The sequence below is a fragment of the Colletotrichum truncatum genome (assembly GCF_014235925.2).
Source record: "Colletotrichum truncatum strain CMES1059 chromosome Unknown Contig_0006, whole genome shotgun sequence".
NCBI classification, from domain to species: domain Eukaryota; kingdom Fungi; phylum Ascomycota; class Sordariomycetes; order Glomerellales; family Glomerellaceae; genus Colletotrichum; species Colletotrichum truncatum.
Genome location: NW_027222403.1, coordinates 1619369 through 1647287, shown reverse-complemented (window position 1 = coordinate 1647287; position 27919 = coordinate 1619369). Strand labels below are relative to the sequence as shown.

Sequence of the window (27919 nt, the reverse complement as noted above, 5' to 3'; positions counted from 1 at the left end):
CCATATTCCTACGATGCACAATTTCCCATTTGCTTGCTCTTTTGCATGGTAAAAGCTATGAAACTCATGTTCCTAATTGATCCTTTTGATGATCTCTGAACTCCTGATATCAAGTCATTTCAGCACTGTTGGTCCCTTCCCACCACTTAAATAGGCACAGCAAAGATATGTGATGAGGAAGGACTTCCTAGCATTGAGCACCCTGGCTACCTAATTCACCATACACTGATAAGGACGAGGTGGTCTGTGGGCTGACACAGGCCCAAGGGTTTTTTCTTATTGTGAGACGTGGGGCATGGCCGTGGAAAATCTTCGGTTCAGGCAGTGACAGCCGATGCCACAGCAACAAAGCGCGTCTGTTGACATCATTCCCCGGTAGCCAATCAAAAGCCCAGCTAGAAGTAAACACGGCCCTTGCAGCCCACCACAGGTTCTTCTGGATCTGGGACTTGGACATTCACGCCACTACATTCGCGTCATTCTTTAAGACGTGACATGTGCATCTTTAGCTCTGTCGTCTGAAGCCTCACTGCCAACCAGTACAACAAATTTCGAGATGGCTTCATTCGGCGACGCGACCATGCCCTCGACACGGCGCACGCGGAAGTCCATCGGAGCGCCCACATCGTCGAGGAAGGTTTCTGATAAAGAGAATGCGACAATCGACGTGGGCAGTACTCTCGCGGAGAGTCGCAAAAAATCGCGAAGCAAGAGCATAGGCCCTGGCGGCTTGGACGCCCTTAAAAATGCAAATGGCAACCGTAGAGCAGTGAGAATGCTCTTGTTTTGATATGATGCACGCCTGGCTAACTTTCGCAGTCACTGGCTGTACCTTCACGACCCCCGCCACGATCGATTCTGAAGCCCACGGTGCCGCTTCTGCCCGAAATTCCACCGCACCGGAAGCGCACTGCAGACCTCATCGACCTGGGACCGCCCCGGTCTAGTACCCCTACAAACACTTCCATCGCCAGTGATGTCGTTGGATCTGGGTCAAAGATTGCCCTGCGCACAGAGGAAGAGCAGCAGGCTGCAGCTAGAGAACGCGAAGAACGAGAGCGCAGAGATGCTAGGCGTAAGTCCCTTGCCAACCGTAGGGTGTCATTCGCCGCCGAGGCGACACTCCACACCTTTCACGAGATCGAATACATGCAAGACTCAACATCGTCAACCGACTCGACGCGGCGTGCATCACGCGCAAATGATCAGGGATCCGATCGACCATCGACACCGCAAGAGCAACCGGAGGAAATCGTTCCCCAGTCGCCAGAGAACCAGCGAGAGCTGCACCAGAAGAAGCGCAGACGTAGCTCTACCGCCAATTTAATGGAGTTCACAGACCATGACGACAATACGGCCGCATCTGGCTTCAGTTCGGACTCTGAGCCAGCTGACGCGGTCGAAGAAGTGGATGAAGACGAGGAGGTTGAGTCTGACTCCAACAGCGATTCAGACGACGAAGGAACGATGATGACGATCGACGAGCACGAGGTTACTGGTGCTTCCGTCATGTCTGGTCGTACGGTCGCCTCTGATGACGAGAACGATACTCTGGATGAAGCCCTGCGGATGGCTGCACGTCAAGCAGGAACACAGCGTCTCGGCTCTGATGATGAAGAGGAGGAGGAGGAAGTCATCCCCTCATTTGGCTGGATTAAAAAGAGCAAACCTCAATACGGGTCATCTGAAGACCAAGAGAACGAACCCCTACCACCTCCTGTTCGGAAAAGCCCTCTTGAGGACGAAGATGATGGCGACATGGACATGGATATGGATATCACCAACGTGGTGGGAGGCATCCTCAATGACAAGACGTCTCAAAGTGTTGCCGACCCTAACGAGGACATGACTATGGATGTAACACGCGCTATCGGCGGCATCCTTTCTCAAGTCAACAAGCAACAATTTACCTCAGCAAGCCAGGATGATCAAACCATGGAGTTCACTACGGCCGTTGGTGGTATTCAACAGCCTAACCCCAACAATACCTTGTTTGATGAGAACGACGATGAAGATATGTCAATGGAGTTCACAACTGCCATAGGTGGTCTCCTCCCCTCACAAGCCAAAAGGGATAGGACTCAGAAGCGTCGCAGGACGGTCAATGCTCGTGAAGACTCTGTAATGGAAGAATCAACAATGGATATGGACATGACCGTCGGCGTTGGCAAAATTCTCCCCGTAGGAGATAAGACAATCCATGGCGAGGATGCGACCATGGGCATGGACATGACGGTTGGAATCGGCAATATCCTGTCGTCACCAGACAAGCCGATGGAAGAGGATGATGTCACGGGGGGCATGGAAATGACCATCGGCGTTGGAAAGATTCTTGGTGCTGGGGCAGATTCCCCAGAGCGAGACGAAGTAACCATGGGCATGGACATGACTATGGGTGTAGGCCGCATCTTGTCTAACACCCAGGCGCCGGATGCAGAGGATGCTACCATGGGCATGGATATGACGATGGCTGTTGGAGGTATCCTCAGGGCACCACAATCTCCAGAGGCTCGCATGGCGGCGAAGAAGCTCATGGAAGAGGAGGTGGACAAGCCGGATACACCCTCCAAGGGAATGTCCACCAAGCCACAATCACCTGCAAAGAAGCTGGCTGCGTCAGTGAAGAAACACTCGCCTGCAAAGTCAGACACCGGCGGCAGCCCTGCTTTCAACCCTTTCCAGGGCAGAAGTCTTCGCAACAGCATGCCTCGTGCAGACATCTTTAGTGAGTCTCCAGCCAGGAGCACTCGGACACCTAGCCCTCCAAAGTCGACAGCACCGCCTCCAGTTGTCTCTACTCCGTTGGACAGCTCGCCAGTCAAGACTCCTCAATCGACCAAGAAACGAGGCCGTCCCAAGTCGCCTCCAAAATCGCCACCCAAGTCTACTCCCAAGTCACCCGTGCGGAAGCTTGCAACGCCCTCTTCTGAAAAGACCGGAAATCGCTTGAATGTCTTTCAGCAAGATCCTACCACTGGTGCAAGGACACCTACAGTCGTTCTCACCCCACAGCCACGCAGACACTCTGGTGTAGGCGCCGACAAGCCTGGCTTGGGGTCGCCCCGCGTCGCCGCCATTCTGGATCGTAGAGGATCACTCGGCGAAGCCGCTCAGGAGTTCGTTCCTGGAAAAGCGCGTGGAATCACCTTCGCCGATCCGAAGGTCATAGAGTATGAAATAGATCAAGACCGTCAGGAGGAGGAAGACAAAGAAAATGGACGAAGGATCATGGAGCGGGAAGCAGATGGTGAGAATGAGAAGGACGCTACTCTTAACTTGAGAGAGATGATCGACAGTTTGAGTCCGAAAAAGAAGCGCCTGCAAGGCCGCAAGAGTCTCCATGTCGGAAGTGCTAAAGGCCTACTCGGAAAGCGACCTGCCGAGCTTGATGATGAAGTGGATGGCGAGGATAACGATGGCGTGAAGAGGCTCAAAGGACACCAAGGCAGCCCCGTCAAGAACGTCAAGCTGCAGCAGCCGCCCAGTAAGGCAGAGACTACTGGCCGCAGATTGACACGTTCATCTCAACGGTTCATGGAGGAAAGCTCTACGCCTAAGGCAACCCCGACCCATTCCGAATCACCATTGAAGAGTGGAAGCACAGCAAAGTCTCCTCACGGACAAGGCCGATTCCGAGATGTTGCGGACGATACTGTTTCCCACACGATGAACCTCGATGGCTCGCCTGCTAGGGACGATGCTGAGCTTATGAACGAACAGCCAGAGGAACGAATTCACCTTCAGGACTTCCTCAACATGACATCTATTCGTTTTATGGAGTTGACAACTACAAAGAGGCGACACACTCAAGCCCCGGATATGTTCAAAGATATGGGAGGCAAAGAAGACATGTCACTTGAGCGCTGCGTTATCGCTGGAGCTTGCACAGTGCCTATGCTCGAGTTATACCAGCACTCCTGTCGGGAGCTGAAGAAGTATATTTCTGAAGGTCGCAGAATTGTTCGCGAAATCGAATCTGAGACCTTTGAGGAGAACCCGCCTCTGTTTAGGGAATACATGTCGGCATCGGCCGACTTCAAGAACATCCTCGATAACCAGTTCAAGAACGGCAAGACCCATGCGCGCCTCGAGAGCAAGGCCATGTGGTATGAGTGGCGTATGAAACTTCAGGAAGGCCTAAGAGAGGGTCTCGTCAGGATTGCCGAGGGCATGGACTCTGACGAGAAGCTCCTTGCACAGCAACAAAAGCTCCTTTCTTCTGTTCTTCCTGGAATTGTATCGCGATTCGCTGAACTCGAGCAAGAGCATGGAAATCTAAAGGCTGCTGCTGATGAACTTGCTGACTGCGACCCCGAAGAGCTTGAGATTGCGCGGTCTGATTTGGCTGAGGTCGAAAGGGATGTTCAAGAGAAGACTCAACGTATTGCCGAACTTCGACAAGAGCTCGAAGATGCGGAGCGTGGCATCGAGGCACTTACACAAGAGAAGCAGCAGTGCTACGAGGATATCAAGGAAGCGGAGAAGATTCGCGAGGAATGCCGAGGCTGGTCCACGAGCGAGATCAGTGCACTCAAAGGTAGGATCCTATCATAACAAACAGTGGCTCAGGGAAAACTAACGCGGTTGCAGACCGAGTGGATGCCTTGGAGAAACAGCACGGTTGGGCTGTCACCGGAGTGTCAGGAAGCCAGATTTCGATGACCTACCGCCGTGAGATTGAGTTGGTGTTTGACATCACATCTTTCCAGCCCAGAAAGAAGAATTCGCGGATTGACCTGTGGTATATTGCCGCCAACCGCGAGAACCATCCTGTGCCGTCAACACCGGAAAAGGAATTCTTCTTACAGTGTATTCGGGACCACGTTCGTGCACTACAGCAGAGCCGCACTAAAATTGCGGATCTCCTCCACATGGTTCGCACTGCGTGGGACAAGGCTAATTCCACCTCCACCCACGTCCGGCAGCTCAACATCACATTCCCCACAACTGTCAACCGGACTTCAGATTCGTCTGTTGCTGTCAAATCGTCACTTCTCCTAGCACCCCTGGAGACTAAGGTGGAAATTGCTCTTGAGATTCAAGGCGTCAGCAAGCCCGATGGGGTCGAATTCTCACTTCATCCTGAGGCAACGGTTGTGTATGGAGAACACTTCAACACCGGCAAAATTGCCGAGTTTTTATTAACTCACTTGGGTGACAATGCCTTTTCCCAAGATGAAGGAACACCGTCTTGGAGCGATGTCGTGGTAAACCTTCATGAGAGACTTTTGGCAAGGGGGAGGAAACAGTAGTTTTCTGTTGCTCTGGTAATATTTTCTTGTAATGAACGATAAGGGCATCTTGTTGCATTGGGGAATTAGCATGCTCGTGGGAGGCGGACTTGGTTTTGGCGCTTACGGAGGATACCCTGTGTTGAGGCAAATACGTATCCGAGTCCTTGTTATTGTTTGTCAATTTATTCTCAACTGAGTTTATTCGCTGATGATTTGGCTTTTGTCTTTGTGTTGCTACCACTGATTGAATATGGAAAAAAGGAGCTGGCTTGAACAAGAATGTTTCATACAACCGCGAAAAAGCTTGAACCATTGTTCAGTCTAAACTCGGTTTCTTCTGTTCTTGAATGGCTATCAAGTCGAGTACCTTGTGAAAGACTAAAACACAATGAATCTGGATGAGAACCGGAAATCCAGCGGACGTTTGGGGTAGCTGGTGTCTCGACATAGCACTGCGCCACGAGAGATTATCCTGAAAACTAACACGCCTTCACAGGCCTCAAATGTACTTGCCGTCCATGAAACTCTTTACGCAAGCCCCAGCTAGCCAAAGGGGCAGATGGCATTCGGGGCAACATAATCATCGGCTTAATGTTGGTTGCGCTCAGCTCCACCCAAACGACCGACGCCTCTGCTACGGTAGACACCTCAGGACTCTCACTTCACCTCACTTTCAAATAAGAGAATTTCCAGTCTCCTTCTGATAAAATCACGTGGTACGCGTATTTCCCTCGCTCCTGCCTAGAAGAAGTATTTTCTTTTCGAGCTTTGAGCTTCTCTCTTCTTATGTTTTTCTCCGTTCAACTCAATTTCTCATCATTCTATTACCACTCTCATCGCTTTTTAGCTAAACTTCCTTTTCGTCTCGATTACCTTTTCCATCCCGCTTTATCATTCTGTAATCATACATGAATCTTCTGATATTCTGTCACGATGATTCAGATCGCCATTGAGTACGCCAATCAAATGCTCGTTGAGATTCTCAACACCCACCCCATTCTCTCCATAGTCATCGCCTTCCTCATATTTCATTCTTTCGGTCCGTCCCTCGTCATGGACGTCATGGGGAGTTTGTGGATGAAGATTGTCGTCCACTGGGTTGAATTTTTCATCCGTCTCTTTACAGCTATCGTCGAGGCCTCTTCGGAGCCCGACAATGAAAAGCCCGGGATGTCTGGAACCTGGCCTGGCAAATCTGGTGTTGTTGAAACTCATTAGGAAGAGAACAACACGCCGGATTATCCAGTTATGTGAGTTTTATTTCTCTGATTTACTTCTGCGTTGGAAAAGAGTTCTAATCGAGACGCCAGGCCCCGCGGCACACCGCTTCCAGAGGTGTGCCAATGTCATATTCATACCGACAAGGACCAAGAGATTGAATGCAACTCCACATTGTGCAAGCTAGAGAAGGAAATACTCCTTAAGGAGATTGCCGACCTTAGACTTCGCCTGAAGAAGCGCGAGCAGCTCCTGTTGGAACCGGACTTCGGTCGCGTTGTACCAACAGAGAGTTGTACTTTCACTCCCAAGAAGGCGACTTCCAAGACGGCTCGTCTGCGAAAGCAGTTCATCAACACAACCAAGAAAAACAACAACAATATCAACAACACTGCTGAAGAGAACGTCTACAAGAAGAGCGTCAAGAAGGAGAACTTTGAGAAAGAATTTAACAACGAGAGCGCCGAGAGTACGACCATCGAGAACGAGACCACCGAGTATGAGACCATCGAGAATGAGAGCGCTACGAACAAGAATGCTGAGAATGAGAACATTGAGAGTGAGGCCATCGAGAATGTTACCATCGAGAAGGAGAACATCCAGAATGAGAGCGCTACGAATGAGAGCGCTACGAATGAGAATACCGAAAAGGAGAAAATCAAGAACGAAAGCGCCGAGAAAGAGAATATAGAGAATGAGGCCATCGAGAAGGAGAACATCCAGAATGAGAACACACAGAATGAGAATTTTGAAAGTGCCAGCATCGCCACGAAATTTGAAGATAATAACACCGAGAAGGAGAACATCAAGAAGGAAGAGAGGAATTTCGAGACACAGAATTCCGAGAATGTGAACATCAAGAAGGCGAAGAGCATTGAGGAAGAGAGCACCGATAATGAGATCATCGAGAAGAAGCACTGGGAAATTGGCGACATCGAGAAGCGCTTTGAGAATAAGAATATCGAGCAAGAGAACGCTAAGAAAAAGAACATCGAAAATGAGATCAGCAACCAGGAGCACATTGGAAAGAACCTTCAAAATGATGATACCGAGAACTCTAAGGAGATCTTTGATAAGAGCTTCGAGAAGGTGATCATCGAGAATGAAAATATCGAGCAGAACAAAACCGAGAAGGCAAACATGGAGAATGAGAGCACTGAGAATGGGAACATCGAGAAGGATGAAGTCGAAAACAAGAACTTTGAGAAGCATAGCATCGAGGAGAACACCGAGGAGGCTGTTTCTATCTCAGTCACTCCCTTTGCTTCTGTCATTCCCATCACAGCACCTGCCGCTCCAGTCATTACGCCTGTTGTTTATCCGCTTGTCATCAACGCGCCACTCTCACCTATAATCGAATCTGAAATCCTTTCTCCTTCACCAAAACATCTATCACCTGTCGAGACTGGAGTTACTGTTCCTACTATCCCCTCTTGTCTTCCTCACGCAACGTTTCCCGAGGCCTTGCACACTTTGGCAGCTATCCCCGAAGATATGGTAGGGATCGAGCACGAGCCCGAACATGTCATTGAAATCAATGACAACGTCGACAGAATGGACGAAGACTGCGGTCAGGATATTGACGATGATGTGGACATCTATGATGCACCGCCCCCTATTTCAGTCGTCAAAGAAGATATAGAGATGGTAGAAATTCCAGTCGATCAGGAGGTGGAGATGGATCTTGGTCTGACCCAGTCATCAAATGTTTCTCTTTTACCACCTCGCCAGTTGCTTTTGGTGGTGAAGGAGGCTAACAATCAAGAAGAGCGGAAAGTTGAGACTCCATTCGCACTGGCACCTAGACCAGCACCAGTATCCAAACCAGCCCAGATACCAGCCTTAGGATCAGTAACAACACCAACCCAGAAATCGACAGTGGCTGTAGTATCAACGCCAGCTACAGTATTAACACCAGCTGCGGTATCAAAACCAGCTGCAGTATCAACACCAGCTGCAGTATCAACACCAGCTGCAGTATCAACACCAGCTGCAGTATCAACACCAGCTGCAGTATCAACATTAGCTGCAGTATCAACATTAGCTGCAGTACGAACCCCAGATCGAGGATTAGTACCAGGACCAGCAACAGCAGCACCGCCGTACGGACCTGTAAGACCCTCTGACGGTCATACTCCCCCTCCTCGAGTTATCAGGAAGAAACTGCCATCACCATGCCCTGTTCTGCTTCCAAACCGCAAGAAGCCCAAAGCACAGGCTCCTCGAGCCAAAGACCTGCCCTATGCACTGCTGGGAGCTGACGGCCTCCCAATTCGTTCGCCTACGCCATCGCCTGCTCCTGACCCATCAACGCCAACTACCGTGCCTGCACCCGGCTTTAGAGATTCTTTATCATCTCCCTCATATCGATTGACCCTGTTCCCCATCTCCAAGCCGCCACCGAGTCCAACACCAGCACCCCCTAGGTTACAGCCCACTGTCCCTGCCATCAAACGGACCAATTCAGTCTCCGATGCTCATCCTTCTCCGCCTTCCACGCCCAATTTCCAAGGCAGACGTGTGGCACCATTGCCTGCAAGAGCGCAGATAGAACGATCGGCCGCTGACGAAGACGCGCGTCGCAGGGATGCAGCCATGGCCAGAGAGATGTGGAGGCAGAGAGAGAGCGAGTCTCAGAGGCAGGATGACTTGCGTGCCACTGAAGAAGCTCCGCGGGCCCGCATGCCCCCAGTTGGCGCCGAGTCAGAGCAAATCGCCTCTCTTAACGACAATCTCTTGACCGTTGGGTCAGACAAACTAGAGGCAGAGCTCCGCCATATTCTACGTCCGCTATGGGAAATTCTTGGTCGCCCAGTTTCTGGATATCCAGATGGCAGAGCTTTACGAACCTACGGACAAGGGAGTCTCCAGGGACTTGCCCTCCGGCGCTGGCGCCTGTCCCTCGAAGATGAGCAGCCTGACGGCACCTATTTAACGAGAGTACACTTTGAGAGTCTGGTCAAAGTTTGGATGGAGGAAATCATCGATGAACTTGTTCGGTTGCGTATTTTACATGATGACCAGGAAGAGATGAAAGAATTGCTGGATGAGTGGCGTGGCCAGGTGGATCAACAGGGACGTCCGGGAATGTAAGCAACAGCAATGTAACCAGGGAGGCAACGAGATGCAAGTGGAAGGCAACAAAAGAAAGGGGTGAATGGCGATAAACAATCTTTGTCACTTTATGACGATGATCCACTGATAGGTCGCCTCTACCTTTAGTCCTTTTGTTTGATTATGCTACCTAGGTTACTTTCTTAAGCTATCTGTTTTTGACCTTTGTCCAGCCATTGTTCCCACCGCCACTCGTGCGATTCTGCGTACTTTCTCCCTCTTCCACTGCCCAAGCATCGTCCTCAAGAACCTCCCACTCCGGTACTGCCACCTCGGTCATCAACTTCTTCTTAAGCCTATCTGCAAGCTTCAGTGGGCTGGGCAGTTTGAAGCCTCGGATAAACTCAGAACCGTCCGCACCGCCGAGGAACGTATGGGCTGTGCCATGTGAGTATCTACCCATCCACGACGAGGTCTTTCCAATCTCTTCCTGCTCAGGGATATCGTGTTTCGCTGCAGGCAACGAAGCCACAGGGGGGTATATGCGGCCTGTCTGAGTGCTATGGAGCTGCTGGCCGATGAGAAGATTGTACAAGTTGCGACCCATGTGACAAACATCCTCGAAGGAGCTCTTATCGCCAACGGATACCCCCTGAGTGCTACAGGCCCAGGCGATATCATATGCCAGGAGGGTGACACCTTCGAGAAAAAGGGAGTGAGCAGCAGGGTCTTCCTTCGCCAGAATCGGAAGCGCCTTGTCGACATAAAGGGGCCTAGGCCGCGGCACATAATGCGGCTGGCCGTCTCGCTCATCTGAAGCAAAGCTAGGAATCACGGAAGTTCCCGGGAAGGGTATGTCACCGTGTTGATACGATGATGCGAGATTAAAAATCGTTGGGCGTGGATAGTCTCGATGTGGCAATGTGATCTCCGCAGGGAGGCGGATTGAGAGGTAGTGCGATGTCAGGGCGACAATGTGCGCGATGTTGGCGAGAGACGTGGATAACACCTCAGGAGATGCAGCTTTTCAAGTCAGGACCGACCTGCAGAACATTTCGGAAATGGGGGCTTACCATTCATGGATGAGAGGTCAATGACATCGACTCCTCCAATCTTGAAGTCGTATCGGGATGAAGAACCTTTCTTGATCCGACGAAGGCCATATAACTTCGCGGCTTCCATGCACAAAAACGATCGAGTGCTAGCCATATTATCCGCACTGCGATTCCATTTATACTTATTAACCTGAATAGAGCGTTCGGTTTCTTCCAACTGTCTGGCTCTCCGGGTAGCGATTCCAGTCGAAGCGGATTCAAGATCCGATTTTCGGCGGGATAGGATAGCCTTGCGGTCAGCAATTTCCTTCTTGGCAGCTGCGATTTCAGTTTTCAGTTTCTCTGCTTGGGCGATGATCTCGCTTGTCCGGTCTTCAGACTTCTTCTGCTCGCTCACGGATGTTTCCAGGAAGATGTTTCGATTAGGGGCATCGTTAGCGGTGCTTGGAGTCAGCAAGTCGTTGATCTGTCGCTGGAGACTCTCATTTTCCATCAACGTCTGGAGGTTCTTGAGACGACCTTCATAGCAGTGGTTGCGGGCATCCACGGCGCAAAGAAATGGTAGCCGTTGGGAGTGGTGCGGCCTTTGACAGATGTTGCAGTTCATCTTGATGATATTTTATGACTCAATAGGCGCGACGAGATGAGGTAGATTTCAATATGACAATGAAGCGGCATGAACTAAATGTCGCCTCGGCGATGACGTTGGAGTTTTGAGTTTCCGACGGATATGTTGCGGGCTGTCTGATGCCCATGCTCTTGAAGAAAATGGCGACCTGATATACAACTACTTTCAGATCGAACTGAGTGGATTGCGGCGTCCAGACGACCTGACAGGACAGGCCTAATGTGAAGGTCGTTCAGTCACGAGGACGAGGTCGGGTGAGAGGCGTCGATGAAAGGAAGCGCCAGAACAGGAAACACTCACTCGAGTGCCGTAGGTGCAGCAGACTCCGGCAGGCAGCAGGGGTGGGTCTAACAACTTTAGACCCTTTGGAGCGCCACACTTTTACTTTTGGCCATGCTTTCACCGCCACATCTTCTTTCGCCAGTCTTGGTGGTACCAAAACTCGTCCATTTTCAGCCATTTACAGGGGGCATTCAGTGAGGCGGTTGCTATGGTCCTCATTCCTCCACTGAAGCAAACCTAGCCGAGATAACCAAATGCGACAAAGTCACATAACTACCTACCTAACACCAACCACACCCAAATAGCAGAACTTCGTTTATTCCAGCGTTACGAAAAAAAGGACAACAAAGCTATAAAAATTCAGCTGCTGACTAGGTTTTACCAAGACCATCTTCTGCAGAAGGTTATCAACCATGGCCGACGGAACAAATGAGTCTAAGAGACCCAACTCCCTCAAGAACACAAAGACACCTGAACCGCGACCTGACCAGCAAACGACAACCGGTCAGGGCAACGATACGCCCAGCACGCCTGGCCCGTTTCCGTCTTTCGACTGGGAGGAATTTGAGGCCCGATATGAGAAGGCCCTTGCCGATGCAGACGAAAGGGAACGAGAGCTCTTACAAGAGTTTGATAGCCTGGTCAAGGTGAGATTACTTGCATCCATGGCGGTAAGCTTCAAATTGACCACATCTATAGTATTTCAACGTTTGGGCATCCACTTCTAGCGCCCATGACAACCAACGCGCAGTCAAACGCCTTCGTACAAGACAGAGATACGTCAAAATGGCAGAGCAAAACATGGCCGAGAAGCAAGAGCACAGTGAGTCTTTCCTCCTTGAACCCGCCTAACGCGTTCGACTCACACCATGACAGTGACCGAGGTTCTTCGCGCATTTCAGAGTGCGCTTGCTCTGTTAAGCCGGTCATGAAATTTGATCAAGATCATGGGAGTGTTGACGAATAATACTATCTCACCATTTACTATTAGGCAGAGACACTCACGGGCAATTCTGGTATCAGTTGCACCGGATCGCGTTCTCTTCGTTGCAGCGTGTCTAGGGACGTCTCCACACGTGACCAAGCTGGGGGCGCGTCTGGCCCACTGTATCTCTTTGGCCTCATTTCATCATCCTTCAACTTTGATCTGTCATCCTCAACCAAACCAAAACAAACCATCGCGGCAGAGAAACAATCGGTCATCATCGCCGCAGTGCCGGTTACCATGGCTTCAGTTGGGTCGGCTCAATCTCAGGCCGCATATGTCATCCCACACATTACCCACGTATGTTCAAACATGCCTAACAGTCACGTTTATCTTACTGATGGTTTACAGGATGAGCTGATGTTATTCTTCGACTCTCATCTCTCCGACGCAGCTTTGCAGACATTTAACACTGATTTTTTCAGCCCCGAGAAGCATGCAAGTAGTGTAAATGTCGAACCTTTCCACCAGGAAGTTGATGACTTTTACGAGGATGAAGACGATGGCCTCGGCTATTATCCTGACGGTGTGAAGCGAACACTCACCGACGAGCAAATTGCCATGTTCCGGCACTCCGAAATGGAATCTCTCAGAAAAGAACAAGAGAAGGCTGCCGAGCGTCGTGCGTCAGCTCAGCAAAAACTTGAAGCTGGCGAGGTCGGCGACGATGACAACTTGAGAGACAATTTGTCAGCTCACCAGCCGGCAAAAACGAAGAACAAGAAGAAGAGGAAGGCTGGCAAGGCTAGGAACCACGAGCCTAAACCGGACCTTCGAAAACGGACTTGGGACGTGGTAGAAGCTGGTCTCGATTCACTGGACTACGACTGATTGAGCTGGAACCATGTTTGCAATCTGGCTGTTGCTGAGACAGTTTACACCAGATACTTGATTGACGAGCCTCATGCACACCAATAGTTATTTTGACTGGCGGGCTGCGATTACGAGCTAGCTATACTCGCTGCCCATCCGGTCCAGCCGAGGTGCCGCTATAAGAGACGACGACTGACCCGAGCTCTTGCAATGCTCCGGCTTGACTTGAAAAATTGCAGATTTCAAGCACTCGACGCTTATGATGTGGAAAGAAAAGGTATGTGAAACACATTTCATTTGGGCTTAATAACGCATGCATGATGAAAACTTCGTATCGTCATCCTTAGTCGGATCTATAGTTCCGGGCAGACGACGGCTGTTGGTCTTGTGGTTGATCTTGATTGACCTCGATCAGTAGCCTGAGCCATGAGAGCTTGGACATGTCGAGCAATAATCTTCTCTCTGAGCATGCCATTGTTTTCTTATAGTTCTGCCAAAGCACTACAATAGATGCTGATCTTGACTAGACAGATGTATGAGCGGAAGAATCCCCTGGACCAGAGGTGTTCAAGAAGAAGGTTTGGAATGAACAAGTCAAGGTTGTAATAGGTGTACCATGGAATGGGCATTAAGCACCGATGGAGGATATTTTGGTGTGTACACGGACATACATTCGTCTAGAATATTCTCGTAGCCGCAACATGCAGGCTTCTCCTGCCTGCCTACCTTCCGATGAAGCAAACTGAATCAAAATATCTACCTGGTCTGCACAAGCCTCTGCATGATAAGATGAAGTGGCCGCCTGCATAATGTCTTATCTGACGCGTGGCCATTTTGATTCTGCGACGGGCTTCAGAGTCTTGAAGTGACAAAGCTCCGTTGTTCTCGACCACTTAACTAGCACAATCCCGCCAGAAATCACCATGCACCTAGAACCTTAATAAACTTCGGAACAGAACTCGACTGGAAAACAACTTGAGCACACTGCTGCGCTGATAGTAGAGGTAGGGTGCGCACGGATCAGGCAGACTTATCGGGCGGTCTGAGCGATAAGCCTGTAGGGACCCGGCTCGGTCGGCAGCCAATTAGGATATGGCTGCTAAGCCTGATTTTAGACATCCCACCTTGATTTACTCCCTGCCCCGTTCCCTCCCACTACTCACTCCACGTCTACGCTCGCCTGGCTACCAACCTCAGCCACGCCGAGACCCCTCCTTCTGTGCCCGCCTCCGCCGCAAAATCCAACCTCACGCAACACCATCACCCTCTTTTCCAAGTCCTGCGCGCGATCGCAGGCAACGATAGCCCAACATGGCGCGGGTCTACGCAGATGTTAACCAGAACATGCCCCGCAGTTACTGGGACTACGATAGCGTGAACATAAGTAGGTTTTTACCTGCTCTGCCCCGGGAGAGCTCTGGGATCGGCCGAGGTTTTGCGCCAGAACTACACTCCGGCCTTGCAGCCTCGGTTCCTTCTCCATCACCATCGCGATCACTGATTACTGACTGTTTGACCGCCAGGCTGGGGTGTACTCGAGAACTACGAAGTTGTGAGGAAAATCGGTACGTTTTTTTCTTGCAAATTGTTGAGCCGGCCCCCGCGCCTGCACAAATACGCAATCCTGCATACGGTTTTTTTACGCGCGACGAGTTCGAGGCTATATCGAGAAGGCTGACGCAAGGCTGCAACAATAATAGGTCGTGGAAAGTACTCGGAAGTCTTCGAAGGCATCAACGTCGTCAACTATCAGAAATGCGTCATCAAGGTCCTGAAGCCTGTTAAGAAGAAGAAGATCAAGCGTGAAATCAAGATTTTGCAGAACCTTGCCGGCGGCCCCAACGTTATCGCGCTGCTGGATGTGGTTAGAGATTCACAAGTACGTGGAGAATTTTGCTTGCTATACTGATTTGAAGGAAAGGCTAACCTCGCCCTTGCCCCTAGAGCAAGACACCATCTCTCATCTTCGAACATGTCAATAATACCGACTTCCGAAGTCTCTACCCCAAGTTTAACGATCTCGATGTTCGTTACTACATCAACGAGCTTCTCAAGGCTCTGGACTTCTGCCACAGCAAGGGCATCATGCACCGCGACGTCAAGCCTCACAACGTTATGATCGATCATGAGAACCGGAAGGCAAGTGTATCTCCCAAAAGAGACGCAAGTCAAGTTGTTGGCTAACCTTCGCGCAGTTGCGACTCATTGATTGGGGTTTGGCCGAATTTTACCACCAAGGCACTGAATACAACGTGCGCGTTGCTTCCCGCTACTTCAAGGGTCCCGAACTCTTGGTCGATTTCCAGGAGTACGACTACAGTCTGGACATGTGGAGTCTGGGTGCCATGTTCGCTTCGATGATTTTCCGTAAGGAGCCTTTCTTCCACGGTAACAGCAATTCGGACCAGCTCGTCAAGATTGCCAAGGTCCTCGGTACGGACGACCTCTTTGATTACCTTGACAAGTACGAGATTGAACTCGACGCTCAGTACGACGACATTCTGGGCCGCTTCCAGAAGAAGCCCTGGCACTCCTTTGTTACCGCCGAGAACCAGCGATTTGTCTCTAATGAAGCAATCGACTTCTTGGACAAGCTTCTTAGATATGACCACCAGGTACGTCCTGCAGCAGCTACCAATCATTGCCAACATACTGACGTTAAGATAGGAACGCCTTACTGCAAAGGAGGCTCAGGCACACCCCTACTTCAACCCTGTCCGGGACCCTGAGGTCTTCAAGCAGAATCTGGCTCAGCAAAGCACGTCTGGCGTACCTAGCAACTGAACTGAGATGCCTTGACTAGACCGAGAACTGGCCAATGACTCTCACGATGCCCTGAAATATCCTCTACACCGGGGTTGCAGTGAACAGGTATCGCATCTTAGGACCCAATCAGGAACTGCACCGATTATGGCAGCATGTCCTATCAGCTAGACCCAAACCACATCTTCTCAATACGACTTTCAACCTGATTAATGGACAAAGCATTGCAAGTCTTTTCCCGCTCCTCACCTCTAACGAAATGGAATGAATCTCAAGACCGATATCGACTATGTTTGAGCGACGCTACAGATGATGGTACACAAAGAGAAACAAAGGTGTGAACGCCGTTACAGCAGGCAGGATTTAAGGGGCTTCCCCGCGGCGGAAGAACGTAGAGGGAAAGGGATGTGGAGACTGGCATGCCCAAGGATCCGGCCCGGCATTTTCACCACATTGGAGGGGAAAGGCGTTTGCGAGGCTGGTGGTCACTGTTGTGTTCCAAATGCCCCCATAACCCTGGGTCAGATTTTGCGTGGATGGCTTTGCATACACGGTTTTCATGAAATTTCTTTTTCTCTACAGAAGCTCTCGGGTATTCGTTTCATGTAGCGGCTAATGAGGAAGCGTTTCTTTCGCTTCCGTATCCCCTATCCATCCTCCCTATGATATACCATGTCGCTCTGCTCATCGCTTTCCCAATCACGATTTTTATATCTAATCAGCGCCAAAGAGGCTCCCGGAACAATCGCCTTCGTAATCCTTATCTGACCATGGAGCAAGGAGACAAACAAGCTCTCTTCTATAAACATGTAAAGCAAAAATCCCTATCACACTTGAACCCGTCTTCTCCGCAACGCCGCATTCGTCCTCCCGGCGTTTTCACGAGTGACCCCGAGGGGCTTCCAAACCCAACCTCAGTGGGCGTTGCGGCGAAAGCCCATGCGGCCTTCCGCTTCCTCCCCTTACTGGCCCCGCTGCCACTACTGCCGATGTTGTGCGAGCGTTGTTTCATCGGCGTAGTGATCTTGGTCTGCGGGCCGGCAAGCAGCACAGGGGCGTATGGCTCCTTTCTTCGCCCGTCCGATGACCCGCCACTGTTGTTTGTCCAGGCCCTGAATAGGCTGAGGGTGAGCTCGTCTCCGTCATCGTCCGGGACAAGGGAGACGAATGAGCGGCGGGAAGACGGGGTGCGTTTTGTAGTCTGCGACTTGGATGAAGGGGTGTGTGGGTGCGGAGAGTCCTTGGCTGTCGAGGACGGTCGTGGAGGGAAAGGAGATGTTTTCTCAGTCTCTTGCTGGGCTTGGGTGGAGGATTTGGAGGAGATTTCGCGTTCGAGGGTTGGTAATTTGGACTTGACAGTGGTTGTATCGGACGCCTTAATGGCGTTGACTGGTTTGCGTGCCTTTAGGTTGGCGGCGGCGTATCTTTTGAGGGGACTGCTTGATTGAAGATTCAGACGGCGCATAGGTGATACAAACTCCTTTTGGGTACGTTCTGAGGCAGCTTTGCGGGGTCGGCCTCGTCCTCTTTTGGGAGGAACAGGCAGAGTACTGGGCTCTATTTGGGTTTCGGCTGGCGGTGGAAGGGTTGGCAGCTCGATGTCCATGACCCCAGGCTGGGACTCGGGCTCAGGCTCCGTGACAACTACGTCGTCGATCTCGTCAAGCAGGGTGACTGTGAAGCCTTCGTCCTCGTCGGAGTCTTGAACCTCTAAACGTTGGGACTCCTCTGGGAGGGTCTTGGATGCGGTAATAGGGGTTGACTCTATACCCACTACACCTTGCCCTTCTGCGATGAATTCTTGTTGAGAAGGCTTTTCAAGTTCGAGAGACTGTCCTGTTGGTGACTTTTCGATCATTGAGCAATCTTCAGCGCTTTGCCAAGGGTGACTCTGTCCCTGGGAGACACTCGGATTCTCGACAGTCTCCATTGGCTCGTCAGCTTGCCCGGCCTCAGAGAAGTCGAAATCCATAAGATTGGAGTTTTCGACAAGATGTCCGTTTATGTTTGGCAATGAGGTCATATTTGAGCTATTTCGCCGTGTCTGCTTGCCAATATCGTTTTTTGAGGCTTCCACATCCTTAAACAATGCTTCAGAGGCGAGCGAAGTTGGACTATCATTATTTGAAACTGTCCGACCTAAAGCCAGTTTGTCGCCACGCCGGCTTCTTGTTCGTATTGTAGGAATGCCTTCTTCGTCATCGGAGAAGGCGTAGGAGGGGTCAATCTCGTGCCTTGTAAACTTCTCTTTGGGTGCGTTGACGTCTTTCTTGGATTGTTCTTCGGTAGCCACCGACAAATCTTCCGCAGTGATATCTTGCGGCTCGGAAAAGGCCGTTTCTAGTGCGCTCTTCGACATCGAGCCATTTGAAGGCACGCCAGAAATGGGGACATTGGACTTTCGAGTAGCCACTGGAGATTGCTCTGCTGGAACGAATGTATCAACATCCTCGGGGTCCTCAACCTCGGTAATGTCTTCTGGAGCAGGAACTCTTGCGGGCAATTCGATGACAAGTCGCTGTATCGATTTCTTTTGTACCTTGTCGTTTGTCACGAGGTAAGGCACAGCTGGTCCAGCTTCACTTTCGGCAACATCGTCTTTTGAGTGCGTTTCAACTGTTTCGGATTCGTTCTCCGCTATTTCAGCCGTCGTCTTCGAGCTTGGGAGTCTGGTCTTAACAGTCTGTTTCTTTTTTGGTTCCTTCTTTGACGACTTTTCAGTTTTGGTATATGTTGCAATGGCTTTGTCGGGAGAACCCAGTCTAGAAGAACCTGCCAATGTTGGCACGGGCTGCTCTTGTGTATCACTTGCATCGAGCTTTTCGGCTCTGGTCGGTTTGTTCTTGGTCTCACCAACTCCCGGTGATCGCTCCGCAACTGAGACTCCAAGGATATCATCTCCGTTTTCATCCTCAGCGGTGAACGCCTGCAGTAGTTTCATTGACGTTGGCCTTCCCAATTTTATGGACTCCTGTCTCGCACGAGATAGCAATGCCAAATCGATTCGGGCAGGTTCTGGTGTCATCTTTTCCTGCTCGCTGTCTGGTCTGGAAGACCACACAGATTGAGATCCCTGACTGGCAGGGAAGCGATATCTCGCACCATGGAGCTTAGACATGAGGCTGTCTCCCAGCTTCGGTTGGTGTATCTCAGGAGCCCTCCAGGTCGGGTCCACAGCTTCTGGCTCCGAGCCCCAACTCGGTCTGGGTTCAGAAGCCGTCGATAGTCGTTGCTCAGATCCCAGTCTCAAGGTGCTAGATACACCCCGTGGTAATCTGTTAGTTTTGTCCTTCTTTCCGTGCCGGGTTCTTTCGTCGTCATCGTCTGGTTCATCAGAACTCTCATGCGAACCTGTATGGTGTGTACTGGGATTGGCGTCTTCGTCAATGTCTTCGTCATACCCAAAGGCGTCTTCCAGAAGAATCCCTTCATCCTCTTCGTCTTCGTCAGGTATCCCTGTATCTCTTTCATTTCGCATATTCTCCAGATGGCCATTATTCGTAATGATCTTGCCGGTCCTTAGATCAATCTCATCGCCAATTCCCGTGAAATCTCTCTCATACTTTTCAAAGATATGCTCAAACGTTGATTTGAGCTTAAAAGCTGCGAAAGCCCGAGACTGTTCAAATTGATAGCCGGGGTCCCTCATCTGAGACACCTCATCGGGCTCAAAGTTGAGTTCGTCATCCTCATAATTGTTCTGCTGACCCAATGGTGATGAGCCAGTCCTTGGTCTCTTTGCCGGGGGTTCCATCTAGTCTCGTCGGTATTGGAATTTATTGTTAATTATAAATCCGAACAACGGACGAAGGCATAGACAGCGTTGGACTGCTGCAGGCGATAATGAGATTAGCCCACATCCAAGATTGTAGGACGCGCTTCAACGCGGTGCACGGATCTCTTAGAATTCGCGTAAAGTGGAAACGCACGAGCCACGTGGGGTGCATGCTGTTGCCAGGGAGCATACTGCTAGAATGTCCTTGACCCTCCCACATTGCTTAGCGCCATATTGAGCCAGAACCCCTACAGCAGACCAGGAACCTAGTGTCCAACCCACCTCTAGGCCACAGTCAGCTGGGCGGTCCTCCACTGAGCCTCCAACCTCCACCTGTACACCCAGTGCTCGATTACATCACCAGACTTCCTCAAACCCGTCACCTACTTTCTTCACCACCAGCGCGCAAGTATGCGTGCGACAGCAAGATGTATTGTCAAAAGTGCCGCACACCCCTCAAGCTTGATAGTTCCCTTGAGGATCTGAACCCTGCGGCGTATGATCTCCTTGTTGGTTCGTACATGGTCCTAGATTCCAAGCCGTCGTGTGCAGCTTAGTTAACCAGCTCAGCCTCTTCTTCGCAACAGTCCCCCAACAAGACACCATCTTCGCGGCCCTCGCACCCACAAGACACTCAAAGAAAGGCTCTTTACGATAAGGTATCTCAGAATGCGGCGACTGCGACATTCAAACGTCATGGCAGCGGTCCGTCGACTTCGGGTCAAAGGGATTCGACAATGTCCTTCATCTACCTGACCGAATCCCAAGTCGCGCAGCCGGTGCTCTCGAGACCAGAACCTCAACCAGCGAATTTGAAATCGAGCAGAGGAAATAAGAACAGTCACAAGGGCCCTGAAGAACCGCATAGCAAGGCACATGAGATGGAACGCATCAACAAGCTATTCGAGATTCTTTCCGCGCGATCCGACATCGACCATCCCGTTTGCGTAGAGTGTACCGATATGCTTGTGGAGGGCCTTCAGAAGAAATTGGAAGGCGCAGCGAGGGAGCGGGACGCATATGTTGGGTTCCTCAAGCAAGTACAGAGCGACCAGCCGAGCGAGGAGGACGTCAAAGCACAGGAAGAGGCGCTGAAACAGGCGAAGCAAGCCGAAGCGGAAGCAATGGCGGAGCTTCTGCGCTTGGAAAAGGAGAAGGCAGCAGTGGATGCGGAAATCATTGCGCTGGAGGAGGATGCACAACAACTCGATCGGGACGAGGAGCTTTTCTGGCGTGAACGCAATGCCTTTGCTACGAAACTTGCCGACTTTCAAAACGAGCGTGATAGCATCAACTCGAAGTTCGATAACGACGCCCAGCTTTTGGAGAAGTTACAGCGATCTAACGTATACAATGACACCTTTTGCATCAGTCACGACGGCACGTTTGCGACCATCAATGGGCTGAGATTAGGCAGAACCTCGAGTAAGCCGGTTGATTGGCCCGAGATCAATGCTGCATGGGGGCATGCGCTGCTGTTGCTCGTCACGGTGGCGGACAAACTAGGATATAAGTTTGATGGCTTTGAGCCGCAGCCTATGGGGAGCACATCCAAGATTGTTCGATATGAGCTGCCGTCTCCAGCTGCAAGTCGTATAGGCTCTCACCGCAATGCACCGCCGCCAGCACCGAAGAAGCATGTTCTGGAGCTTTTCTCGAATGGTGACCTGCCCCTTGGACTAACCTTCATGCACCGCAAGTTTGACAACGCTATGGTCGCTTTTCTCGAACTTGTGCGGCAGTTGGGCGCTTTTGTCCATAGGCAGACTGCAGCAAGTGGTCATCCACTCAGTCTCCCCTATAAGATTGATGGCGACAAAATCATGGACGTCAGCATTAAGATCGGAATGACACAGGATGATAGCTGGACAAAAGCGTGCAAGCTAACGTTGACATGCTGCAAGTTTTTGTTAGCACACGCCAGCAACGTAAATTCCTTAGCGAGGACTACTAACACCTAGATGCCGTGATCGCATCGCAGTCCACAGGCATTAATTATACCACTCTGGCTTTTTCTTGGAGTTTTGGGTCGTCCATTACGGGAATAGAACAAGCGTGTGGGGTTCAGGCGTTCTGGAGGGGCAACTTTCACACTTGGGAGCAGTACATGCTTCCTGTATCTAGGAAACCAGGCTAATATCTTTCTCCGATCGAGGCGGGAGAATGAATTTCTATTTATCATGCGAGATCGTTATCGTGAAGCCGGAGATTGAGTTTATTCATAAACCGGCAACCTGGCTAGATAAAATTATTACAGTCATAGTGCACAGAAGTCGACGATTTGCTAACCGTTGAACGCCAAGCACAATCTTTCATGTGACGTCTCAATCAGACCAGCACCATTCCCACATTAAAAGACACGCTAGTTCCAAAGTTGCAGTCTCACTGCTTATACACTTCTGTCAGCCCCAGAACCTCGTCCTCCTCGCTGATTGGGGATACCCACTGATCTAGGCAGCAGAGCGCCCTAGTTGCCTCACTACTCTACATTACAAGGCACTCTCTATGCAAAGCGGAATCGGCTGCATTACCCAGCCACCAATCAGTCACCATGAAACCGAGATTCATTCCCTCAAGGCAGATGACTGTCCGCCTTACTTCTTATGCCAATCAGCAAGGTTGGCAAGAAGTGATAGCCAATCAACATTTGGCCTGCCATCATCCATTGCTATAACTTAAGTGAGCCGCATCGAACCGCAACGCCTCTCTCGTCCTTCCTTTCCATCTATTCTCTCGAGCGCGTCTTTCCTTCTTGTTCTCCTTCAACATACTCGGCAGTCTACCCAACATGATCGGTCGAGGTGATAGGGTTAGCCTTCCCAGGCGACTGACGTCTTCGCATGTAGATGACATATTGCTAACACTTAAACAGACCATCGATGACGAGACCTTTGAGGAGGTCGCCTTCAGGCGGGTCCCGCCCTTGAACGATGAGCAGTCTCTAGTTCTTCAAGACATCTCTAAGGACCAGCCAGCGCCAGAAATCTTGTATGTGCTGCAGTACATTGGCGTTACCGGTAAATCCATCGATAGTAAGTAACCAGCTCGCTACTGAAGCTACTCTGCTGACTCTCTCAACAGCCCGAGAGAGTGATACGCCATTCGAAGAAATTCCAGAATATGGAACCAGGAATGGCGAGAGCACAGCCAAGAAGGTTACGGAACCTGTGCTTGAGGTTGTGACCAAGGTTTGGTCTCACTTCAAAGCAAGGCCTCGGCGCCGTCCGCCTCCTCGCTCCAAACGCCACTACGATAGCGAGGAGGATGAGTTCAGCCCATACAGCCCGTATTCTTCCGATATTGAAATCAACGACAATCCCAGCAGACCTGCCGGGACTGAGCGCACCCACATGATAATCCATTCTTCGCATTTGATAAACGCCCTGAGAGCCACTGTGGCATATTACCCCAATGTCAATCTTTTTGGAGACATCGTGAAGATCGACGCCCCATATCATGTCATTGTCCACCACCGTGATGCTTTGGCAAGGTATAAGTCTCACCAACCTGCATGCCACTCCTCAGAGTACGCACGCGTGACCGCCGAACACATCGACATACTTCTTAACTTTATCGAGAAGAGTGTTGGAGAATCCATTCGTAAGGAGGAAGAACGGCACCAACGTAACACTCCAGTGGCGACATTCGAGAACTACTGGATGGTGGTCAAGCCTGGCGAGGTTGTCTACGTCAATCACGAAGATGTCTGGCAGCCACTCATTGTCAGCAGTATCAACCAACTCGAGGGGTCGGATGAGCAAATGAATCAGTGGGTGGTGACATGCTGGCTGCTCGAGATGGGGCGCAGTAAGATGCAACGGAAGATGGTGGAGTACAAGTTGTCCTCGTGGGTGGGCGAGCAAGTCATCCATTCCTTGGACATTGTGCCGTCTCGGTTCTTCCCTGATGATCCTGTTGCTATGTTGCAGAAGCAAGTCAGGCTGGGTAAATTGTACTGGGACCTTCTGCAACGACCAACATACATGGAATACGACGGTCTGCTGGTACAGAATTCATACTCTCGCCGAGGGCCCGCACTCCGTGAGCCTTCAGGCTACGTAAGTTGAGCACCAAACGTCTTTTAAATGCGAAACTAACATTTGGACAGATGACCGGGCGCGTCATCTGTGATGCCGAAGGCTTCCGCCGCTTTCATCTTGGGCCTTACGGCGATCGTGACTCCCGATCCCACAAGCTTCCGGGCCTGCCACCCAGTCACGGCCCTCCGCCAGTACTTGACTATCTGCCTCACTTTCGCCCTCGCTGTGGCTGCAAGTCATGCCCTATTACCACTGATCAAGACGATCAGAGCCCTTACGCCGAATTTGAAAACATCAAACCTACAAAATCCACACCACCAACCAGCGATTTGTTTTATATCGCGTGCATCAAAGTCATGCCCGGCTTTTTGCTAGGTAAGCGTGACTGGGGCCACCTATACCTTGAGCACTTGAAGCCAGTTGTTACCGATCGTGAAGCTTTTAAGTATCTTGTTCTCGACGACGAGATCAAGACGACAGTCAAGGCTCTCATTGGCAAATTCGCTGCCAATGACTCCGGAAGAGTATCACCCTGGGGCAATGACTTTGTCAAGAACAAGGGCGAGGGTAGGATATTCCTGCTCCATGGTGCGCCGGGTGTTGGCAAGACATGCACGGCGGAATGCGTGGCGGAGATGACCAATCGTCCCCTCATCTCTCTCACATCAGGAGACCTCAGCGTGGACTCGCGTGACGTGGAGACCAACCTGTCCTACTTCCTTGAGCTTGGCCAGCGCTTTGGCGCGTTGGTCCTCCTAGATGAAGCAGACGTTTACCTTGAGCGCCGCAGATCCAAGGACATAGACCGCAATGGCCTTGTCTCCGTCTTCCTGCGAGCTCTGGAGTACTACCGTGGCGTGCTCTTCCTAACCACCAATCGCGTCCAAGCTTTTGATGCTGCTTTTACATCACGGATCCACGTTGCACTGCACTACCAGAACCTGACTGACTTGGATCGCGAACGTATCTGGGCGAACAACTTCGAGCGGTTGGACAAGGATTCTGCCGGCCGGGTCCGCGTCTCTGTCGCTACAAGGGATTATGCGTACGAGTCACGAGATGTCCGTTCCTTGCGCTGGAACGGCAGAGAGATTCGAAATGCATTGCAGACGGCTCTTGCGCTTGCTGAAAGCGATGCTGCCGAAGAGGGTAGTGATCGTGTGACCATCACCGATAAGCATCTCCGGGCTGTTGTCAAGATGAGCCGTGGTTTTAGGGACTACTTGCGAAGCGGTAACGTCTATGATGGTGAAAGTGAGGCTGATGTTGAAGAAGATGATGAGGAGGGAGAACTTTATTCCGAATAACTTGGCCTCTTTCTGCTGTTAGTTTTCCGTCCTAGTTTTCGTATGTTTGGGTCTCCTCTGGTATCTGGTTTTGGTTTCAGGTTAAGCAGGCAAATTGATGATGATGATGATGATAAAATGGACTATTGAGACGTGGGGACTAAATGTAATGCACACTGAGGAAGGGTTTTCATTTGGTATCACCACGCAGCATGAGCACACTCCTTCGATCAATGTAAGCATATTTATCCATTGTGGACTAGTGATGCCCGGCCGCCCTTCCCTCTGTATACAACACGTTGCTGGTGTGAGCGCATGTCTCTCAACTCTCCTAATGCTCCTCTGCCACACTATATAGTCGCGGTTCTGGCAGGTCGAAGCATGTGTCTAAACGTGTATCTGCCCCATCCTCGGTTCCCATTCTTACCTCCAGGTGCCCACTCATCAAGGTCGTAATCATTCCTACCGACTTCCTGAAAGCCAGCCTTCTCATACAACTTGTAACTCGAAGGCGACGCGTGAATCCAGCATGGGAGGCCCTCGGCATCGATCTCTTCGAGACCCTGTTGAACCAGTTTGGTTCCGATGCCCCGACGTTGGTAAAGCGGATCCGTAGCAAGGCCCTGCAATACCGCATACCTTTTCCCCTTGAGATACTTTTCCTCCCAGGCGACTCTATCTTTGAACATGAGTCCGCCGAGAGCTCGCGCTGGGTCTTGAGGTGGCTCTGCTTTCCGCTTTGAAAGTTCCTCGGGAGCCGCACCCTCGCGTACAGTTTCATTTTCCGGTTTTGATTCTGTGCCGGTAGTCGTCTCACTCTGTTGCGCTTCTTTGGTTATCCAACAAGACCAACCTATTACTTGGTCGTTGGCGTCGGTTGCTTTCAAGAGCCTGGCATCCGGGTCCGAAATCCAGCTCTGGATTGACTTGCGCATGAGTTCCTGATGTGCGTTCTCGTTGCGGTTAAGTAGCATCAAGTTTGAGAACTGATCGGCTTTGAAAGCTGCTGCGTGGACCTTGACGAGAGCAGAAACGTCTTCGGGCTTTACAGCACAAATAGAAACTGCCGGGTTTCCGGCGGTGTTGTTTTGGCTGCTCATGTCGTATGCAGGGTGCTAGAAGCTTTACGAACGATTATTGGAGGAAAGGAAGGTATAACATGAAATGAGTTTGATGAGAAGGCGCGCTGAGGATACAGAGAAGATAAGCAATCAAGAGCAACATGTCCTCTTACTAAATGGAACGAAATGTTATGGATAGCAAGGCAGGGATTGGGAGCTCTAGGCTAACGCTTTCGGGATGGTAGTGACAACTGTGCCTCTGCAGGGCATTTTATATCCCGTATTGTACAGAAGTTCCATTTTCCGCGTCTACCATTGTAATTTTCTCGGGTTTGGCAGCACCATTCCAAAAAGGCTTGTATCAAGATTTATTTCTCGATGTTGAGAAAATTCAAGCCCTCATGGCTCCGTTGCTGGGATACAATGAGCTTTCTGGCTCGCTTCATATAAAGTTACTGTAAGTCGGAAATATGCCAAAAATAGGTCGTCTTTAGGTTTTACTATGACGAATAGCACGATTACGTAGGTGTCTGTCTATTGTTGTTTGTCTCACCGAAGGGAGGGCGTTCGTTAGTGAGTGTTGTCTTGGCTAGACAACTCCCATTCGCCGAACGTCAGAGGTGGCTTGAAGTAGACGCAACTCTATCTTACTCCACGTGATTTACACGGAGCCCCTGACACTACACATATTCAAACCCCCCAGGCAACAACAGAAGTAAGATCGCCTGGGTGAGCACGATAAACATCATCACAAAGGTCCCTATCTGCCGGGGCAGCCATCAATACAGGCCCGCTTTAGGCAACACTCCATTCCGCTCCTTTGCCATCTTACCAAGCCACTTTCCCTGGAGGAAAATCGTTTCATAATGGCCACCTCAACTTCCACAACATTCTGGAAACCAGCCGCGCTGCCGATTTTCACAGGCCTGCTCGCCCTCTTTGGGGCCGCAGACGGCATCATCAACCTCGCCAACCCCGAGTCCGGCGCCGCGACATTCGGCCTCGTCCCGCCCACCAAGGCCTCCGTGGCGCCCTCCCAGTTTGACGCCTTCCACCATGCGCTCATCAAGGTCAAGGGCGCACGCAATCTGCACATGACCTCGAGCATCCTGGGGCTTCTCCTCTACGGCCATTTCTCCGATACCTGCCGCGCGTCGCCGGAGGCAGCAACCGCAGTGCGACGGTGCGTGGGTATTGTGCTGACGCTGGGCGCTGGCGTGGGACTCAGCGGCGCCGCCGTCATTTCAGAGTATTTGAAGAGTGCCGAGAGCTCGAAGAAGGCGGTAGACGTCGGGAGGTCCAAGGCCAAGGCGCATCTGTTTACGAGCGTGCCGATCTTTGCCTTGGGGATGTTTTATTTGTTTTATTGATGACTTGGGACCCGCAGAATACGACTGCCGCGGCGGGCTTTGTGTGTGTAGAATTATCTTCACTCGACTTAACTTTCTTGGTCTCTAGATGAGAGCCTCCTGTTTATAAGGTATAATACATAAGATTCTGCTAAGTTGTAGCTTCACCAAAAACACACGTCCCGGGTCAGCCTATAGTGAGGAAACGTGAAAAGTTTAGAAGTGGAATGATCACATACTAATTAACCAGAAACCCTTGTAGATTGTAAGAGAAACTCTCGATAAAGGGCGGAGGAAGTAATTGACCGGATGAATGTGTATGTTCTGCTGTGGCCATGAGAACATTGCTAGGATAAAAAACAATGTCCGAGGACCT

The 27919-nt window shown here is 50.8% G+C and overlaps 8 protein-coding genes across 8 annotated transcripts; 5 read left to right on the top strand and 3 right to left on the bottom strand.

Annotated features, from left to right (window-relative positions):
• Positions 1–556: 556 nt before the first annotated feature.
• Positions 557–5252, top strand: CTRU02_209727 (chromosome segregation protein (Spc7 kinetochore protein); the record flags this gene model as incomplete). The annotated part of the gene is made up of 3 exons (XM_036720541.1): positions 557–769; positions 820–4537; positions 4591–5252. The coding sequence occupies 3 exons, from the start codon at positions 557–559 to the stop codon at positions 5250–5252; spliced, it is 4593 nt and encodes a 1530-aa protein (XP_036587381.1).
• A 4462-nt stretch (positions 5253–9714) lies between these two features.
• CTRU02_209726 (uncharacterized protein) lies at positions 9715–11168 on the bottom strand (the record flags this gene model as incomplete). The annotated part of the gene is made up of 2 exons (XM_036720540.1): positions 9715–10529; positions 10580–11168. 2 exons carry the CDS (start codon positions 11166–11168, stop codon positions 9715–9717), a joined length of 1404 nt encoding a protein of 467 aa, XP_036587380.1.
• A 716-nt stretch (positions 11169–11884) lies between these two features.
• On the top strand, positions 11885–13287 carry CTRU02_209725 (uncharacterized protein; the record flags this gene model as incomplete). The annotated part of the gene is made up of 5 exons (XM_036720539.2): positions 11885–12118; positions 12171–12294; positions 12348–12374; positions 12659–12756; positions 12808–13287. The coding sequence occupies 5 exons, from the start codon at positions 11885–11887 to the stop codon at positions 13285–13287; spliced, it is 963 nt and encodes a 320-aa protein (XP_036587379.2).
• Positions 13288–14580: 1293 nt separating this feature from the next.
• Positions 14581–16053, top strand: CTRU02_209723 (CMGC ck2 protein kinase; the record flags this gene model as incomplete). The annotated part of the gene is made up of 6 exons (XM_036720536.1): positions 14581–14653; positions 14793–14834; positions 14970–15148; positions 15214–15432; positions 15462–15884; positions 15937–16053. 6 exons carry the CDS (start codon positions 14581–14583, stop codon positions 16051–16053), a joined length of 1053 nt encoding a protein of 350 aa, XP_036587377.1.
• Positions 16054–16831: 778 nt separating this feature from the next.
• On the bottom strand, positions 16832–19786 carry CTRU02_209724 (myb-like DNA-binding domain protein; the record flags this gene model as incomplete). Its single annotated transcript, XM_036720537.1, has 1 exon — positions 16832–19786. One exon carries the CDS (start codon positions 19784–19786, stop codon positions 16832–16834), a length of 2955 nt encoding a protein of 984 aa, XP_036587376.1.
• A 449-nt stretch (positions 19787–20235) lies between these two features.
• Positions 20236–25154, top strand: CTRU02_209722 (ATPase; the record flags this gene model as incomplete). Its single annotated transcript, XM_070205327.1, has 5 exons — positions 20236–20320; positions 20378–21735; positions 22680–22839; positions 22889–23865; positions 23916–25154. 5 exons carry the CDS (start codon positions 20236–20238, stop codon positions 25152–25154), a joined length of 3819 nt encoding a protein of 1272 aa, XP_070060975.1.
• Positions 25155–25483: 329 nt separating this feature from the next.
• CTRU02_209721 (GNAT family) lies at positions 25484–26107 on the bottom strand (the record flags this gene model as incomplete). The annotated part of the gene is made up of 1 exon (XM_036720534.1): positions 25484–26107. The coding sequence occupies one exon, from the start codon at positions 26105–26107 to the stop codon at positions 25484–25486; it is 624 nt and encodes a 207-aa protein (XP_036587374.1).
• Positions 26108–27060: 953 nt separating this feature from the next.
• On the top strand, positions 27061–27564 carry CTRU02_209720 (uncharacterized protein; the record flags this gene model as incomplete). Its single annotated transcript, XM_036720533.1, has 1 exon — positions 27061–27564. The coding sequence occupies one exon, from the start codon at positions 27061–27063 to the stop codon at positions 27562–27564; it is 504 nt and encodes a 167-aa protein (XP_036587373.1).
• Between the last annotated feature and the right edge of the window lie 355 nt (positions 27565–27919).